General features: G+C 32.7%; 1 protein-coding gene across 1 annotated transcript in view; it reads left to right on the top strand.

Annotated features, from left to right (window-relative positions):
* LOC124353958 (trinucleotide repeat-containing gene 18 protein) overlaps positions 1 to 21,218 on the top strand; it is a 139,821-nt gene that overhangs the window by 94,769 nt on the left and 23,834 nt on the right. The window contains exons 9-18 of the mRNA XM_046804043.1: positions 521 to 634; positions 5,813 to 6,022; positions 9,296 to 9,474; positions 9,822 to 10,061; positions 11,682 to 11,774; positions 11,922 to 12,154; positions 12,441 to 12,832; positions 14,788 to 15,024; positions 18,304 to 18,584; positions 19,212 to 19,460. Of these exons, the coding sequence (XP_046659999.1) occupies positions 521 to 634; positions 5,813 to 6,022; positions 9,296 to 9,474; positions 9,822 to 10,061; positions 11,682 to 11,774; positions 11,922 to 12,154; positions 12,441 to 12,832; positions 14,788 to 15,024; positions 18,304 to 18,584; positions 19,212 to 19,460 (2,228 nt within the window). The remainder of the gene's footprint in view (positions 1 to 520; positions 635 to 5,812; positions 6,023 to 9,295; positions 9,475 to 9,821; positions 10,062 to 11,681; positions 11,775 to 11,921; positions 12,155 to 12,440; positions 12,833 to 14,787; positions 15,025 to 18,303; positions 18,585 to 19,211; positions 19,461 to 21,218) is intronic.

Here is a 21,218-nt window from a genome sequence, read left to right as displayed (position 1 = left end):
TTAATTTTTTTTGTTAAAACGTTAAATCTAATTCTAGTCTGAAGTGAAATATAATCAAATACAATTTAATCTGTATTGGTGGGATCTAGGAATTTGTTATTAATGTTACTATAATTATGAATATTCTTTCCTACTTGATATTCGCGTTTAAAACAAAAGTATATAATTGTATTTTACATGAACACGCTGGGTAGAGTTAGCGTTTGTAACTCCTAGTAGGTATCTACCCACTGGTAGGCCTATTATTGAATGTGTCTGTTAGATGTACAAAACATATTCACTATGCTTGCACTAGACTTGTGAAACTTTTAGCACGTCCCAAAGGAAATGTAAAATACGTGAGATTACCCTATTAATCGTATGTAAGCTGAATTGAGCACGCGAATGGGTGTGACGCCTGCACTCTGGGCAAGGACGGGTGGGTCAGTGAGTTTATAGTTGATTCACTAAACCTTACATCTAACATTTTTCATTTTATCACAAATTAGTTTTACATTATTAACGCCCGAACTGGTTTCAGCAGCTCCGATAGAGCAAAACCTACCACTTCAACCTCCCGTGGGATACCAACTCGCCAGAGATCCCGTGTCTGGACAGCTCCTACTTATTTCAACTCCTACTGGAGCTAATATAGGTAAGTTCCTGTGTCTTAAATACATTTCACAGTATGTTCCGACCAAATTTATACAGCAATTATTGCTTATCATCGTGTTACAATACAATTACTATTGATACTCTGTGGATCTCTTCTGAATCCCAAAACTCTGGAACACTGCATTTTATCACGCAATTTAAGCAGACTTCTAACTTTTTCGAGAAACTTGGTGAAAAGACGCAATTAAATGCTTTGAACAGACCTTAATATGTAGTCGTTACAAGCAGTTTCCACACTCTGTATAATATCGAGTTCTTACTTAATTTAAAACTCCAAACGATGTAAAGTAAATTTGTTAATTATATGAATTTAATACCTACTGTTGAAATAGTTGATCTGATTATTAACCAAATGGGACTTTTATATAGAAAGATTATAATTTTATGCAGTACAATTAAAGTTTTCCGGTTCACGCAGCGTCGAAACATTGTGAACACATTTAAAGTATTGTAATATTTAGACCTCTCTTTGGCTTTTTCAATTGTTGCATTGGAAGTATAATCTAGTGTTCTATTCCAATAACACCTAGATGGAATGCATCTCATCAAATAACCACATCAGTTGTGGTTTAAGCTGTCAACATTCAAGCTAGATAGCTTTAATTTTAGACATTAAATATATTCTATGGCACTAATAGATTCATACATTCTACACATATTAATTCTACATAATATTCAATATGTCTCGTGATGCAAATTTCGAAATGTAACTTTTTGTCTGGCTTAGTTTTTATTTTCCTATTTTGTACTATTAATATTTTTTCATTAAAAAAAAAAACATTATGGTTGCCTGTAAAGTCGGTTTTACGGGCGAAGATTTTACGTGACAACGTCTTTTTCTCGGTAGAATATTTATTGATATGAATATTATTAAATTGCACAATAGGAACAAGGAATTGAATGAAAATAAGAATTGCACAAATTTTAACTATAGAAATATATTTTGTTTACTAAAACATTGTACATAATTTGAAATTAATTAAAATTTGTTATTGTAAATGGTAAAGTTGAATAAAACATTTACTAAAATTGGAATTTGAAATTCTTGCTAAACACAGTTAAATTCTAACTCCGCGCGTGGTGATTGGTCGGTTTAGTTCGTTTGTTTGGTCGCACTGTTATGACAGGTTAGAGGTTATAATTTGTTATTTTAAATGTTTGACTAGCAATACGCGCTGTTTCTTCTCAATCGACTGAATTACGATTGATTGCAGAGTGATTTAAACTAATAATTTACTTAACACTATCAACATTTGTCAATAGTATGACATAACCTATAAACTCAGTTTCTCAACTTTTGTGTCAATCTAACAATTAATCAATCAATCATAGTTTACGATAATGAAATATCAGTGTACAATTATTTACCTTTATTGTTGTAGTTGTTGTAAATGACGAATCTAAGCACTCCACATTTTCACGAATAAAACATAGTTATCTGCTTTATCCCGTGCGTCGGTCCCACAGTTATCTGCTTTATCCCGTGCGGATCCCGTGCGGCGGACCCACTGGACGGGCATCGTAACGTTACCGGGCATTACACTTTTTCATGAGTGACTCCGAGCCGCAACCTAATTTAAGACGTTGTCACGTCAAAATTATCAACATTAACATAATATACATTCCGATATATGTACGAAGAGGGATTGTACACCTGTGGTACATTTAATATCTTATTATGTTGTGGGTTTTGAAACTTATATGTCGACACACTAATATTAGCAACATAGAGATAAAAAAAAGAGTTTATTTGTCTATTTTCTAACCAATCTGCCTGATCCTAATTATTTATTTTGTGAGAGTGTGACAGTTCCCTCCAAATTAATTAATTTTGCAATGTCTGTAAACAAACGAAAGTTCACAAAGTAAGTTCTTTTTATTGTGTAGGCCTGGTGTCTCACTTTTAGGTGTATTTTTTGTAATACTTAGGTTATGTTCAATTACTATTCTACTGAGAAATTGGTTTTATTTTTGGAGGTAAGGTGTTCATGATACTTAGTTTAATCAAGTATTATAAGTAGGCTATTAAACAATTCTTGTTTTTCCCAAGTAACAAACGATTTTTAAATAGTTACAACCAAAAATAGCAGTGTTGTAGCTTGCAGCTAGTGGTTGCAGTCTAATCATTGTAACCAGATGGAGAATGTTAATGATGCTTCACTACTAAATGGTGAATAAAAAATAAAAAGCAGAAAGTTATAACAATAACAGTGTCATATTCAATGAGTATATATTGTAAATATATAAAAATGTGCATATAGTTAAGTAAGTTTGGTTCGTGTTGAATTTATCTGTGCTGTTTTATATCGTAGGCCTACTGTTAAACACTTCTTGTTAGTCTATAGTTTATTAACATAATATCTATAACATAGCTGTATTGGACAGATATCACAATTCCTACCAAATTCTAAGTCTACACTAGTAGTGTAATGACATTTACAATATTAGCCTATACTCTAACCATTGGTTTTAAACTTATTAATGTCTTATAATAGGCCTATAGCCTCGCTATATATAGTAAGGTTGGACAAATTTCTCGATCCTTACCAAATCTTAAGCCTATTCTAGTAGTGTCTGGTGTCACATCCAATATCACTACACCATATTTTGGTATTAAATGAACATCATATAGTATATGTAACTAGTATATCTAAGAGTTGTGTTGTGGAGATAAAAGCTGTATGCTCTCAAATCTTAGGCATACACTAGTAGTTTCTGGTGACACTTCCAATAATTCACATTTTGCCGCTTGGCAGTAAACTTATTAATATTGTACAGTATAGCCTACATGTAAATTAGTGTTCATTGGGAAAATAATTATTAGCCTAAAGAATTACAAAAAGTTAAAACTATTTAAATTCTGAGCCATTTGGTAGTTAGGCTAACTTGATAACACCATACTATGGCATAGCTAGACTAGTGTTGCCAAGTGCTATGTTTCTTACAAAATGTTAGATTTACACTCTTAGTATTTGGTCATATTATTAGTATTAACTTAGATTCATGTGTTACTGTCATATATTTAAGTGTAAAGTAGTTGTCTTCAGAAAAGTTTATCATAGTCCTATGTAAAAATGAAATTTTCGAAATATGTGGGTCAAAAAGAGCCAGTGTGACCTAACATCATTCCACCAACTAGTTCAATGAACAACTGGTTAATTTGTGTATGGATTTGAACTCAGTGTCATAACAGGCTGCCTTGATATTAAATCAACTTTGATAACCCCAGTCTTCAATAATTGGTCTTGTTATGTAATTAAAAGTAATATCAGATTTGTTTTAGAATAGTCTTAATATTAATGGTAAAGTTTTTATAGAATTTATTGAAATGTATGTTAATTGAAGTTTGTAACAGTTGGTGTATAATATTAATAACATTATTCCAAAATAAATTATAATAAATGGAGTGAATAAAAATGAGAAATACTCATATACTAAAATAGTTATTACATTTGTTCAAGCAATACCAAATAGTTTAGAAACCCTAATTGAGTTTTGAAGAGACCATGCAATATGTAGACTGTTATTTTGTTGTACTAGTTGAGTGTGGACATGTAATTAACAAGACTAATGAATTTAGTATAACACAGTTTCATTCAGTCATAACAAAAACTAAAGGAGGTTTCATGTACGTCATGGTAAAATGATTTAGCCCAAAGGAGTCAGTAGGTTTTTATTATCTCTAGCTCTAAGGACATGTGTGTCCTGAAAAGATAACAAGACTACAGAAAGTAGCTCAGAGAATTTCCTATCAGGGACTATAAGAATACAACTGATAAGGGACATGAACTGAGTCAGCCAGCCAGTCAGTGTATGGCTGCTGATATGAGAACATCTGTGCCTGTCATTTGAACAGCTGATTATATTTTCAGCTGGTTTTTTAGCACGAACATGCTCAGTCTTCTTGTAGACCTGCAGTGGGCAGGCAGGCCTGTGAGAACCTGATCACTCTTATAACATACAGTGGGCAGCCTAACTTGCGATCTGTCTTCAGTGATTTAAGTGTGTAAAGTGGAATTGTGATTTCTTTTCTTAGTATGTGTTTTATTTAAAAAATAACAACTATGCTGGAGGAAAAATATAATTCTTCCCTCTCACAAAAATAATACTTTCATGGTAAGTTGGGACTTATGGATTCAAAAATTTGCATTTATCTTATGGAAATTCATTACTTATATTAAATTACTTAGACTAATGTATATAATATGAGATTGATCAGTACAGATTACAAAAAATCGCTGTTTCAGTTTAATGTAGTAATTCAAAAAAGATTAACTGTTAGTTTAACTTATGTAAAAATCAGAACCTATCCTGATTTCAATAATCATAGATTCATGATTAAACAACCTAATATTAACTGTCATCTATTGCCATGTTGCAAAACTGTAAGAAGCAGGATGTAATATAAATTATGTGAGTAGATATTGAGTAACTGAGATGGAAGGTTTCAGTTTGTACAGGAATTTATTAAATTATAACATGAACCAACCTGTTATAAAACTAGGATCATGTGCCTGTCCCTCTGTACAGTCTGACATGAATTCAAGATTATTTCTTAGGTCAGTTGTAATGTGTGCTTCAGACTATAGAAATTAGTTCTTAGGATTTATTTTAGTGGGAAACAATATTTATTAGGTTTTATTTTAGTTTGACACAATATTTCAGGTTTCATTTTTGTTATAGATAGTATTTCTCAAATTTTACTTTTTTTAAGCTTAATTTAAAAAAAGAAAAGTATTGATTCATGCTTTTCAATTTGCATTTTGTGTTTTTTTAAGCATCTTCGAAATTTTTCTGTTTGTTGATGGAGTTGTCGCAGCAAACATTACTTCTTCCTGTAGGTCAAGACCAACAGTGGAGTTGGGAATGCCTGCCTCAAGTCATCATCACTACCTGAAATTTTATCCTTTCTTCCAAATAAAAGAATTAATTTTGTAACTGTCTAATTTGTGGTTTCGGTGTATAATAAATTATGATATATTAATTTTGTCCAAGTAGATAGCTGGTTTTGTTACATTTTGAAAACTGGGCTATAAAATATTTTAGGTGGTCTGTTGGCAAATGTCAACAGAAGATTTTGTTAATTGTGCCTGAAAGACCTAATACATACTAATAAAAGCAGTATAGTTGCTTTAGCTAATCCAGAATGCTTTTGTAGCGGATTCTCTGCAACGCACCATCGTCTGGCCAAACAGCCCTGCCAGTTTTCCTGCTCCTCCGTTGCTGTTGCCACAAGCTTCCCCGATGACTGGGCACTTGCTGTTGGACAGGCTGGTCACTCTGGCCACTCCCACACCTCCGCCACCCCCGCTCGACAAGCGGAGACCTGCCCATGGTCTACTCAAACTGGAGGATCCTTCCATCACAGGTACAAAAAAAGTATTCATTTTCACAATGAGAGAAATATTTTCTTTAAGTCTAACAGTGGTTAGGATGATAAACTTATCACCAATATTTTTGTTATGTGAAGTATTTAAAATTAAAATCTCTTGATTTAATGTATTTGCACCTGTATACAAGTGTAAGTAGCAAACATATTCATAGATGGTAAATTTCAGTAAAATAGAAATGTTTCACTTGTTATATGGCATTCTCTAAAAAAAGAATACATATTAATATAATTTAAATTTTCTTAATTTGTTGTTTAAATTTCTTTAAAAAATGAAAGAAAACTAAATTGGTAGAAAAATTATTTGTATAGATATTAGTTCTTATTTGAGTACTGATTACAAAATTTTTAGCTTGTAAAAATTTGTGCTCGGACATGAATGTAAAAATTATACATCAAAGAATAAGATGTGTTATCTGGCAACATTAAATAACTGACCTTTAAGTAAGCGTAACACATGAAGCTGTTATGTAACAAGTACGGTATCAATTATAGGATTTCTTTCATTATGTAATTTACTGACACACTTGCATGAAAGAAATAAAAACAATATAAATGGGTTGAGCCCAGCACTAGATGATCAGGTGGGCAGACATCATGTGATGTGATATGATGCTGAGTTGGAAGTAATATAGTGATGTAATCAGTTACTGATGCTGATTCACCACCTGAGCTGTTGTGATTCACACTGAGTCTGACCTTAGTTACAGTGAGACCATGGGGCACTCAGGAGCTTGTTAGTACGGCATATATCATTTCTTTTATTTTCACGATTTAAAATACCTATAGTATACTATAGTAAAACTGGTAAATGTTAGTGGTGTAGTAAATTACGATTCTGGATTAATTTAGTGAATTTATATTTAGTTGGTAGATCTCTGTATATTATGAGTTTTTTTTAGCTATTACAGAAATGGTGTAGAAAAAATAATATCAGTAAATCTTTTAATTTAATGTTGCGTACAGACTTCAAAAAAATTAATAGATTGTAATTTTTGCATCTTATCAATTATAAGTAAATTGTGAGGTTTAAGTAACATTTTTGGAATGATAATTCTACTGTTAACTACTAATATTAATAAATCGCTTCAAATATCTTTACTCCTTGATCATGTTGAAATTTAAGTCTATCAATAGTACAATATATTATATTGTTTCTTTGATTTGTTTATTTCTATGTTCAAAAATATTAAGTAATAAAATTACACACATATATTTATTGAGTGGGGTCTTTGGGTTGTTGCTAAATATAATTTAATTTAATTATTAATTAACCATAAAACTCATTTGAAAAATCTATACCTTGTAAGCGTTCTTGTTTTTTATTTTTTATTTTATTCTGTGGAGTTTTAACATTTAAAGTTATATTTTTAAAACAGTATTAAGCTAAAACTTCTCAATTATATTCAGGCTTGAAATTAAAATGTTCAAAAGGTAAGAATATAAACATTGTTGAAAATTTTACAATTCAAAATAAATAAATCATATATTTTTTATTTGTAAATGTTTCCTGTATAGTTATTTTATTTCTATACACTTAAAAAGAGATTTATTCCAAAGATTTTGGTATCCAAATCATTAAAATATCTGTTTTAGAATTTTAAATATAATTTTGTTGTATAAAGTAAAAAATTATATTTTAAGTCAAGGTTTTTGGATGAACTAATATGGAAAACTTGAAAATTTTACAAAACATATTTTAGTCTGATCTCCATATATATAAAACTCTTTGGAGAGTTTTGTGTTCTAAAACATCACAATTATTTTTATAAGAGTAAAGTTATGAAAACTATAAATACTGATAATAGTACAAAATTTGTTTAATTTTTATGTGGAAATAAAAAACAATAATCTCTCTGAACTGCCGGTTTTCATTAAGATTTCTCTAGCAATAAATACATAGACTTAATAGTACCGTAGTACTTGACAGTATTACAGTTTACTATTGTGTTATTTTTTTATCATGACATGCAGTTTACCAATATCACATATAGTTTAACCTGAGAACACAATTATTTCCAATCCTGAGGTAGAAGTGAGAACACCTTCGTTTAATCATGCAGGTCAAAGTAACAAGTATATTGATTGCTACCTATTTCACTGCTTGTAGTAACAATAGCATCCTGTAGTCACATTGCTACATTCCTCTGCCTACTTATATGTGTGATTATGTGACTTATATAGTTCTGTATGTGAGAATGTTGTTGGCAAATGTTTTATACATGTGGATTATCTACGGAATATTGTTGGTCTTAACCCCTTTAGTGCCGAGTTATCAACAGTGGTGTAATAGTCTTCTGCTGGGTTTATTTGAATATCTCTGCAAAATAGTTACTGAGGTTGTTCTGAGGCTTTTTGGGGGTGAAGTAAAATAGCTGTGGACTTCTGGAAAAAAATTCTTTTTACCTAACTTCATATTTTAATATATTCTAACGATAAAGTAGAAGTTTCCTAAGCACAAAAAATACATTATATACACTATTTTATGACAACATTTACTCTTATATTAGTTATATGAGTAAATAGTAGCAGGATCATACCTAGGATTGGTAGTGCCTGGAGCAAGCGTAGTCTCTCTCCTCCTCCTAATCAAAATAAAATAAATAGATACACTGTCACATATGCCAATTGACGTTCGTCTAGTCGAAATGATCACGGACAGGCGTGAAGCATGTGCACCCAACAGGCTTACCCAAGGAACACCAACATCTGTGGACCGTGTGGTAGGATGTAATATTATTTATTCCATGAGATTGATAAGTACGATTATTTTATCATTTCCGCAACAATACAAATGATAAAATAATTTATATATTTAGTCACATTATAAAAGTGCAATATTTATTAAGGAACATATTTTTATTGCAATTTCATATTATAATAAAAGTAACCATTATAGGCAGTAGTTGTGTTATTTACAAGCTATCATTCTTCTTACTAAATGAAATGCTTCAGTCTATAACCGTGGTGTCCCTTCTCACAACCTACAATACGACGGACATGGCAGATTGTCCCTAAGATGTATCATGGATATCCCTGAGTGGTAGTAAGCAAACCAAGGCGCATTTCACAGAGTTACCCCACAGTGCAAGTGTACATGTTGCGTGTTTACCACCCATTATAAACAACTTTACGGATATCTTCATTTACCATCAGAATCACCAGATTCGTACACTAGACACAGATTTTTACTATGAATCTCTTATATCTATGAGTCTTTTAAGAGGTCTGCTCATGTTCTCCTCTCCCCAGGTGTGATGCCCTGCGCGAAGTCTAGTGTGGTGATCCAGCAACTGTCCACCCACTCTGGATCTGCACCACTACTCAACCCGCAGTTCTCGGCCATCAGCTCCGGTTCTGTATTGATCCAGCACATTTCCGGGTCGAACTCCGTCCAACCAGCCATCATCCCGCAGCAGAACACCGGCTCGGTAATTCCCTACAGTAGTTGTTCATGTTTTTCACAACTTAATTTCTCACCACTATAAGTATGTGTCGTACTAAGTTGTTTCTGAAACTTTTCATAAAATTATCTGAATTCATGTAAATTTTGAGAACTCTTGATTAAAGTTTTATTATATTTTAACACATTGTTCTATGCCATATCTGTTTCTTGATATTTCATTTTTCAATCTTGTTTTGTATTTTTACATTTTCAAATATAAATAACTACATATTCAACCAATAAATCAAATTAATAATTTGTACGTGCTCAATTGAAACATGTCTGTTTCCATCCACAAACAGATCTGCTAGACTAAGCAGTCAAATGTTGCAGGTGCTGATAAGTGCACAGCAGCTGACGACAGAGGCGCAATCGCTGATAAATGGCCAACCACTGGCCAACAGCCCCTCTGTAGTGATCAGTCATCACTCGCAGCAGGACTCGGCTGCTGTCATCAGCCCTGCAGTGATTGGTCAGTTGTCATCAGCAGCGGAACTACTTCAGCAGCCTCTTCCACTCGTCATCGGAGATCCGTTCGTACCGCGGCCTGAACAGATACACCTCCAAATCAAGGTAGGAGGCAGTATAAAATATAAATAATCAAGACAGTTACAAATTAAAAATTGAACATGGCATACCTTAAAATCTGTTCTGGAATTAGTTTTTTTAAATCATTAAACCAGACAAGACCGTTGTCAGACTGCAGTTTTTGACAAAGCATTTATAGTTGCTGTATGCTATCTGTGGAATTCCCTTCCTTTCTTTGTCATACCTTGTGAAAGTTGTCCCCAGTTTGTGGCTAGACTATAAAGAAACTGTATACAGAGTGAGTGGAAGGTCCTTCCTAAGTGCCCTTGGCTGTGGCCATTGGCACATATTTGCGTGTGAGTGATTGTGTATGTTATTTTCTTTTCTTTTCAGAGATAAATACTTTTAATTAAATGTTAGGTGCGAAATGTTCTTAGTGTACTTTTTTTAGATTTTATTCTTGATAGATATTGGAAGCTATTTTTAGATAGCACAGTGTTAATTAATTTATTTTAATTTTATAATGCAGAGTAAGTGTAAGAAAGTAATCTTGCCCCAACTTTGCATGTTAAAATAAAGAATTTTGCATTTCATTTCTAGATCAGACTAAAATGATTGCATTGTAAAACCTCAAATTAATTTTTTTTGATAAGTTTGTCCAAAAACAGTGTCATTGACATTCTTTCTACAATAAATATCTGAAGGAATTTGATACGAAATCCTTCATGATAACTCAGGTGTTTTATAAAAGAACATCATTACTGTCATGACGTAATGCAAACAAATCAAATTAAGAAACAAAATTTATCTTGCAAAGTTTTGATAGTTATCAGACCATTATTGTAGTAACAAACACATATTGGTAGTAACAAACAACATATAATTATTTAACCCTTTTAATTGATTTAGATGTTTTATAATTGAGTTTAGTTGAAATGCTTGGCTGTGCCACACTTAGATGTTGTAAAATCTTAATGTTTTAAACTGTGTTTATACTCAGTTCAACTTGACATCGTTTCCAAGTATTATTATTGGACAGTAATTGTAAGTGTGTGTTTTTTATAAATAAAATAAATATCATCAGTGAATTGGAAGTATAAATAATAATAAATATCCTTGAAATATTTACAATCCTCATAACTGGTTTTTGGTGGTTTGTCAATAATTTTTTAGTTTATAAAGAACGCCATAAACCGGGCAATATTCCGTTGCAACCAGAAAAGCAGTGAATATCCTATGGAAAGGCAAAAAAACAATCAATGACTAACTATATGTCAAACATATGAAAACATTTAAGAAGTGACAAGACCACTGCTTGGAAACGTGTTAACACAATAGTAGAACTTAGTGTACTAGACTAGCAGGGGCTTCTTTGCGTATTTCAATATAAATAGTTTATTATCGGTTAGAATTTTTGGACAACATAACATAATCATCAGAAGTGTATACAACCGTACTCATAAAAAGTATATCAGAGTGAAATTTATTAATTCATTGTGTGTCAACACTTCAATTTCTTAAATATTTTTCATCTTATAAGAATAATAACATATTTAGTTATGGATAGCTTTATAATAAGTGGATGTATAGTCAATTGAAATTAATTATAAACATTCTTTCAAATAAATTTTGATATTTACTTTGTATGATTTTACTTTGTTCCAGGAATCACCAAAGGAAGAAATACAAGAGATTCCGGAACCCATTGAACCTCAAGTGGAGGAGAAAATTGAACCCCTAAATTGCTGCCGATCACAGGTAAATTGATGTAATTTTAATAGCATAGAAATTGTATGGAGTTAAATTGTCCTGAATATCAACTTTATAGCTTAAAAGATAATCCACTGTTGACATTTATATGACAAACATACAATTTGGTTGACACTCTGATCTGACTGCCCCCAGGCGACGTCCCCAGTGCCATGTCTCAGCCCTGTTGTGGGGGGTGACTGTCCCAGCCAATCACAGTCTGAAGATGAGGCCCCGCCTCCCGCCGTGCAGCAGGCAGATGCCAGCAACCAGACGGACAGCCTGCCTCCTAGTAGTGATGAGGAGACAGGAGAGCCCGAGGAGGCAGAGAAAACAGAGACAGTGGATCTCAGTGGGCTGGAGTTGTTGAGTGCCGCCAGTATCGAGAGGTAACTGGGCTATTTTAATATTTCACATTAAAATGTTTTTGATTTTCCTTTTCGATAAATCCTATATAAAATGTTCTATTAGAACAGGATTCAAAATTTTTTAAGAAATGTATTTACAGTTCCATTTTTAAATAAATAAAAACAAATATACATTTACAAGTTTCAAATTAATCAAAGTTTTCTGTTATTGAGAAAAATACAGTTTATTTATTAAATAGGTAAACTGTCAAATTATGTTATAATTGTTAAATAACAATAATAGTAACAAATACTTTATCATTGTCAGGTCTCACAGTGCACCCCTAATTGAGCCTCCGAAGATCAAAACAGAATTGGAAGAAGAGACAGAGGAACAGGCTCCAATAGCAACGGTACTAGAAACACCAGTGACTGACGTGGTGATCAAGGAAGAGCTGATGTCGATGGAAGAAGAGAAATCAGAAGAGTCTCACACCGTCACGGAAAATGTCGAGCCACAGATTGTAATGAAACCATTGGAAGAAAGTAACACTGAAGAGCCGCAAGTAGTGAAGACGACTGAGGCGACTGAGAGGACAGAGCCTAGTATCATGGGAGGACTAGGTTTACTGTGTGATGTGGCTCATCGATTCATCGAAGAAGAAGCAGCCGCCTCGAGACCCCATTCACCCGTTGATGATCATGATAATAAGTCTACAGGTGAGACACTAACAAATCTTTAAATATTTTTCATTACAATGATAGATTTTCATTTAGATACTGTTAAATAACCAGGAATTGAGTAGTAGTCAATACAACAATACTTATAACTTTCAGCTGAACATTTCTCAGTATACAGTGAGAATGTGGTAATTCAGTTCATGGTGAAAGTTGTTACATTTAAGTGCAACAGGAAAAAAATATTTTAGTATTCTAATTACTATAGAAAACAACAACCTGTGTGCCTTACTCGTATATTACTAACTTGTTCTCCACAACCTGATTTTCCATTGTTTGTTGGTAGTCTCACTTCATAGATATTACATATAAGTCTTCACCATCCATTTTTGTATTAGTAAACTATCATAAATAATAAGCTATAGTACATGGAATATAAATGATAATAGTTCGAGGTACTGTCAGCCCTGCGTAATGTGCCATTGTCACACAATTCAACAATTTATATTTGGATAATATTAATACTGTACTACAACATTCAAGCCTCTTAAACCATATTGTCATACTTAGCAGATTCCAAATTATTGATAAGAGTTTTGCATGTATTTCTTTATCTTTGGCCTATGAATTATGATGATATTTTCTCCTGCTAGCTGTAGTTATCAAATGCAGTGAAATTTATATCTCGGCTGATAATAACTTGTTTTGATGCAAATATACTAAAAAAAGTAATTTGTTGTAACTGTAATATGTTTCGTTGGATAATCAGAATGTAAATGAGTTATTTGGAAGTGGAAACATGTTTTATTCTTTACTTATTGTTGTGAAGATGTTATAAACACATTCTTTTCAGTGTTTATAACATCATTATAGTGGAACAATTTTCTTGAAGTGGTTATAGTAACAAATCAAGAATACATTACCAATGATGAGATTAGTTTTTTACAAGTATTACACAAGCCTTCTACTTCAGTTAACGGTAGACTGGGCAGTAGCAATGTCGTTTTATTTAGAGCCTATATTACAATCCTATAAATTGGGTTTGTATTTAAAAAAATTGTATATTAAATTTATTTAAATTTTTATGGCTTATGACATAGTGTATAAGTTATAATAAATGTAAAAAATAAAGCATATAACAAAACTTAGTTGGAACATACAATTTTATAAAAAAATGAGAACAAATTTCTTGTTTCTAAACTTTCTGTTTCATTATTAGAAAAAAAACTTTAATTACTACTTATATATTATATTTTACAAACTATATTCAATATAGAATGATGTTGAAGGTATAAAAATAAATTTAATTATAACTTCTTCAAATTATGTATTTTGAAGTAAAGTTTCAGTACTATAAAATCATTTACTCCACTCTAGAACAATGTATAATGTAATAAGAAATTGTTTAGTTTTTAATGTTCTAGCCTACGATTGAAATAAATCTTAAAAATATTACGTATACAAAAAGTTGGTTCATACTTGAATTAAAAAATAGGTAAACAATATTTTATAGTTAAACCCATTTTAAATTTGAACAATAATGGTATGTGTATCATATCTTTAACTTAGTTCCAATAAAACTCTAAAAAATTGTATTTGTTGTATAGTTACTGTATCTAATTTTCCCAAACGCTTGTAACTTCACAAAATACAGTCGGCAATTATGCATATGACCTGGGAAATGGCTATAGAACTGAAAAAGTTCATAAAAATTATCACATATTTACAATAGCTGATTATGATTTTGTAATAGAAATCCATAATGAATTCTTTTATTACTATTTCCTTAAATTCTAAGGGGTAGTAATCATGAAATATTTAGATCAGTCTGTAGACGAATGTGACAAAGGTCAAGATATCAAAGATGAGATTTATCAAAACGTTGAGAAAAAACAAAGAAGTGTTTCTGGATTATAAGTGAAAAAATATTTAGCTGGCTCAGATCTTCAACAGTTGTATTGGTAAAATAATGTTCATGATGGATTCTTCTGTCACAGGGTGGGCGGAGACAGATGAGTTGGATGACTACAAGTCACCAGATCGAGAAAGTGGGACGGGGTGTCATCGCAGGGTGGCAACAATCTATCGCCCACAGAGCCCATGTGATCCGGCTGAATTAGATATGCGAGAGAGGTTGGCTGAATTACAGCGGCTCTACAGGGAGAAACAGCGGGAGCTTAGTCGGCTTACACCACGGAAAAGTATCTCTAGTGACACCAGCAGTAGCAGTTCCGGTTAGTGTAAACAAGAAATATTTTGAAAAATTATTGGAAATTTTATAGAAAAAACTAACTACAACAAAAATGTTGAGATTTTTTTCAGGGAGAAGTTATAAATTTAAAAAAAATATATAATTCATTATATTTGAGGAATTGGGCTATTATTTTTTTTTAAGAACTGAGAGGTGTGAAACATCAAAATAAATGATTTAGTTAGAAGGGAAATAATGAAGATGATTAAAACAAAAGATATGAATAAATATAGATTTGAAAATTATGCCTTTAAATATATTAAATTCGAATATGGATGTTGTGCCTTTTTTTTTGTGTTCTCTTAGGGCAAGAAGCTTATAAATTGCACTTAGTCCTGTAAGAACCTTTGCGCTGCTTCCGGAATGATATTCAGGATGGGTAAGGTTAGGGAGTAGGGGCCGCCTCCTATCGAGATCATGAGGAAGAATTAGGGCACTCCATTTCAAAGTCATCCCGGAAGAAGGGGAGGCCAGCTCTGAACCAGCCTCTCCAGGTCTTGAGTTAGAGGTTTATGTCTCATTAAATGAGAAGTGCTAAGTTGCCGTGAATATTGATTTTATTTTGTAACTGATTTGAGAGGATGGATTCCTTTTGTGATTAAATTTGCAGATTAAGAGCTGCTGCACATGGTGACCAATGTCTGGGTAGCATTAAATGGGAGCCAAAAGTATATCAACAATGTTTAGTTTAATATGTGTTAAGTGGCAAGGTATCTTTCCTTAGTTAGGGCTAATGTATACGGCATTGTTCAGTTACACTTATATTAATTTGTTTATAAAGCTAAACATGTGTACCAATTGAATCTGCCATATAAAATTTCCTAATTTTCTTATAAATTGTAGGATCTGTTTAACAAATGTTTAAATACCAGATTTATCAAATGACCATTAGGTATACCCCATTAAGCAAATGACCATGATTACATATATAAAATTCGTTGTGATGAGTATTTTAAACCCCTGAAAATAATTAGGAAACATTCCAGTTATTGTGGCTGCCAATTATTCCTAGTGCAGTCTCAGTCCTGTTGCCTTTTAAACGAATCTAATGGATATTTTGTAAGTAAAGTACATTGAGATGGATGCTTTAAATTGTTACCTGATATTAAATGATTTTCCACCATATATATATGTTCTACCATATATATTTTCTTATGCTTCTTTTCAAGAAACTTATCTACCGATGAGTTCAAGTACATCATTATAACCTCCTGAAGTTATTTGTTTGGCGGAAAAACTTTATATCCTATATTATTTCATTTGCTTTGTTATGCAGGACTCCATATGACAATAGATTTAAAGAACTTCCTTCCCTCATTATTAAGTGGTTATCATTGACTAGTGATTGCTTATCAAATCCTGAAACAATTCACCACATTTTGTGATTTCAGAATCAAATGGGTTCACTATGTCAGATATCCTAGATTTTTAGTCACAATTACGGAAAAGATCTGTAAAATTTGTACAATTGTATGGATAGTTTACTAATGTTAACTTTAATTACATCCTTGCCCATTTTGCCATGGACTTATGATGTTATCAATGTAAATGTTAGATATCACATACTAATACATACGAGGTGTGATCAAAAAGTTCCAGGACTGAATTTTTATACATTTATTCATACAACATACAGGTTATTTGAATTTGTCTCCTTCAAAGTACTCCCCTTGGGAAGCTACATACTTTTCCCACTGGTGTTTCCACTTATCAAAGGCCCCAGAAAACTCTTCTTTTGTAAAGGTGTTTAGCAGCTCCGTCGTTTTTTCTTTAATTTCTTCAACTGTTTGAAATCTTTGTCCTTTCAGGGGTCTCTTGAGCTTCGGGAAGAGAAAAAAAAAAGTCTGCTGGAGCCAGGTCAGTTGAGTAGGGGGGCTGAGGAATGACAGTCATTGCGTTTTTTTACACAAAAGTCACGGATAACTAATGCAGAGTGAACAGGAGCATTGTCATGGTGAAGGACCCAATCACCACTTTGCCACAGCTCAGGTCTCTTTCTTCTCACAGCATTACGCAATTTTCTGAGGGTTTCAAGACAAACAAAACGATTAATTTTTTTGACCTTGTGGAAGGAGACGATACCTTTACAGTCAAAGAAAACCGTAAGCAAGACCTTCAAATTTGATTTGACTTGACGTGCTTTCTTGGGTCTTGGAGAGCCTTTTGATGTCCATTGTGATGATTAGGCTTTTGTTTCCACATCGTAACCAAAAACCCATGTCTCGTCTCCCGTAATGACATGATCCAAGACGCTTTCGTCGTCATTTGCCTTTTGAAGAAGTTCCTCAGAAACATGAATTCGGTGTTGTTTTTGGTCTTCAGTCAACAGTTTTGGCACAAACTTTGCTGCAACATGACGCATTTGAAGTTTTTCAGTTAAAATTTCCTGACATGACCCAAATGAAATGTTATACTCTTCTGCCATTTCACGGATTGTTAGTCGACGGTCTGATCGTACGAGAGCGTTCACTTTAGCAACATTGTCATCATTGATTGACGTTGAAGGGCATCTGGAACGAGCATCGTCGTCTGTGGATGTTCGGCCATCTTTAAACCTCTTGAACCACTGATGGCAGCATGATCGGCTTAGACATTCTTCACCAAAAGCCTCTTGTAACATCAAAAAGGTTTCAGAAAAACGTTTTGTTCAGTTTCACATAAAACTTCACACAAACACGTTGCTCTTCATTCACATTCATTTTCATTAAACAAAAAAATAGCCAAACTCTATAAAACTAATCTCAAACAAACTGTTTATAATGTTACTTTCAGTGATGTTATGATTGATCTGCAAACACAGCTGTGTTACTGTTGAGTCAGGGAATACAATGCTGCCAATCGCATCGCTGTGGGACATTGCATTCCCATAGTACATAAAAAGTCCTGGAACTTTTTGATCACACCTCGTATATACCGTTTTTACTATAAATTTGGAATACAATGCTTGAATTTGAATTCATCATCGCTTTATCCTCCTTATGAACAAAGCACATTTTTAGTGAGATTTCAAATGGAAAATTTACTAGGTATTATCTTGCCTTTCAGATGTGATTAATTTATTATTAATACAGTACTTTAATATTGGAATTGTTATTTTTTGGACACGTTTTGTGCTCATGTTAGAATGTTTTACAATTAAAGTCTTAGTAATATTTAAAATTTTCTCAATATTTAAAGTAATGTTTAATAAGTGATTAAGTGTTTGTTTGCATCATATGTCCTTTGGGAAGAGACTAAATGTTTCTGTGATGTTCCTCCATAGATCAGTGTGTCACAGGTGGGGCCAAACGGGGACCTGGCAGGCCGAGGAAGGAGAAGAAGTCAGAGGTTCCGAGGGTCGAGACGGAAGTACAACGCGGGATCAAGCGACCTCGCTCTCCTTCTCCCCTTTCACCTGAATTGCCCCCACCAGTGCTACAACCCTGGGGGGCAGCCGACAGTGGTAAAGGAGCCCCTCACAGTGAAGGACTGCCCCCTCCCACACTCACACCACACAAGGCAGGAGCTGCTGTCAATAAACCTCCAGAGACAGAGCAGCAACAGGTATCTCTCTCTCTCTCTCTTCGTTTCTTTGTAAATATTATCATCATATTTCTAGAACTAAGTTTTATTTCATTTGTGTATAACAACATATACAGTGTTCTTAGTTTGTCCTCTTACTTGGATGGCATTGTAAATGTCATCCAAGTCTTTTGGTTTGCACCACTTTACAAAATTTCAACACATTTGGTTCTACTTTTGTTAACCGAAGATGGCTCTCCACAACGAGGGTGAAATATTTCAAGAATGAAATTTTGATAGCATTGTTGTATTGTGGTATGGACCGGAAGATTTATATTATTCTCATACTTTGTTCTTGCAAATGTTTCTGCTATGGCCAAGTCATTTTGTTGTCTAATTTACTAGTAAAATATGTCCCTTGTCAGAATACAGTATGTATGAAATCATGTTACAGTGTAAGCCTACACTTTATATTTATGAGTTTGGTAGATACCAAGAAAAACTTCTTTCTGGTAACAGCATAAATTCTTAAATGCTGCCTAAAGTATGTATTGATGTTATAAAACTATCATTAAATTGATATTAAAACAGCATTGACAAACAATATGTCGTTAGTCCTTTTCAGAATGTTGTTCCACAATGAGTAATAAATAAGAAATTGTTCCTCAGGTGGAGTGGGGTCTGATGTCACCAGGCAAGTCGCCCCCACCACTCTCTCCTGCCCAGTCGCCCAGCTCCGCCAGTCAAAAACGCAAGGTGGGGCGTCCGAAGAAGCGGGTAGACCACGGATCCATGACCATCGTGGCCAAAAAACCCCGCTCTAAAAGCAGTCTTGTTGGACTTTTACTGGCCAAGAAACCCCTGCCAGAGACACAGCAGACGAACAAGATAAAACCCAAACTTAAGGCAGAAGTAAAGGTCAGTGTGCTGTTCATAAGAGGGAAGTAACAGATGAATAATGTATTGAAGAGGGGATGTTAAAATAAAACAGTCACCAGTTTATTCCAACTGGCAGAGGGAACAATAATTGAATTGAGCTGTTAGGGGAGGTAATGAAGGATCAAAAGGTGGTCTGTCCAAGCGTAGACATTGTAAGGTTTTGATTATACACAAGCTGATCCTTTCTAGTGCAAGGGATTGAGATAAGATGAGTTGGAGAAACTTAAAAGTAATATGTCAACAATATATATTTTTTACTTCTTGTGTTAGGTATACAATTCTGTTAGACTCTTTTTGGGTTGCAACATGACTTGTTATTATTATTGTTATTATTACTTGCAACTATTTATTACATAGTTGAATATGTTGATGTAATAAATTCAGCCAATAGTTTTCTTGGGATTCCAAAATATATTTGATTTTATTCTATACATTTGATTTTTCACAATTTTCTATGTTTAGAGTGTGCCTTATGGTGGCCCATTAGGTAATTACTTTTTAATGATTTGTGGACAAAGTTCTATAAAATTAATTTAACACAAAACTTTTAACATGTTTTCTTGCTACAATCTTTTAGTAATTATAAATTTGTGTTAATAATTGGTAGTATATATTGTGAAACAATTTTTTTAGCCTTGTATAACTTGTGAATAATACTTATTTATAAATATACTCTTAACACTTGAGTGCTCAAGTATTTATTGAGTGGGTGTACTGAGAAGTGCCATGTATTTTTCTAGTGAGTGCCCTTTTGAAGGCATTTTGCAAGGTTTCAGTAAAAAGATTCACAGTTTGATAAGCTATTAACATAATTTTTTATTTTTCTCTGAAAACTCTGACTAATTAACATAAAATAACAAAGTTGCCATAAAATTAAATTTCGGAATACCAAAACTGGACTTACCTAAAAAAAATCCATAATTTATTTAAATTTCATTTTCAACCAAATTATCATTACCAAAAAATTCATATGCTTTTCTTTGTTCATATCACTGGAAAGTGTATTCAATTGACAATAAATATTGAAAAATGTATATCATTATCTTCAATAATGAGTGAGTTATACAACATTTAAGAAACTAACGTCACATTGTTTCCGGTAGACATGTCATCCAAGAATGTTTATATGCGAGTTCTAGATTGATTTCGTAAAGTCAATTGATCGGAAGTGTAACAATTTATTTTGAAAAGAAAAGTTCTTCACAAAAAATTTAATATGATATTAGTTTAATAATGTAAAGATTTTTTTTATTTTTAGTGATTCTTTTTCCTGAACGTCCGGTAAAATCGGACGTTGGCATTCAAAGGATTAACAAGTAATTGTTTTTTAGTTGGTATATTAAAAATATTTCACACAATAAATAAAATTTGTGACAAAACATTTGCACTATTATAGTTAACAATATATACAAAATAATAAAAGGAATAGAAGTGATGTTGTTTTTATTCAAGATTATTGTCGTAGGAATATAAAACTGAAAGGAAGGAAAAAGATTAAAGATTTGTCAGAAACGTGTGTTTTAGGGGTGGCTGAAATCTTAAATTTTAAGTACATTTAAAAATCTTAGATTTAAAAAAAAACGATTTGACCTCTAAATAGTGTTATTCTAGCGTACTTGGTGTACTATCATGTTGCGATTTTGTTTGTCAATTCTATTAGTAATTTTAAAACCACTGAGTAAGTAAAGAAAAATGATGATATTAATGTATATTTATTACTTTATTATCTATTAAAGT

Source organism: Homalodisca vitripennis, chromosome 2 (assembly GCF_021130785.1).
Source record: "Homalodisca vitripennis isolate AUS2020 chromosome 2, UT_GWSS_2.1, whole genome shotgun sequence".
In the NCBI taxonomy this organism is placed as follows: domain Eukaryota; kingdom Metazoa; phylum Arthropoda; class Insecta; order Hemiptera; family Cicadellidae; genus Homalodisca; species Homalodisca vitripennis.
Note: the sequence above shows the minus strand (reverse complement) of the source record. Positions and strands in the feature narration are given on the sequence as shown.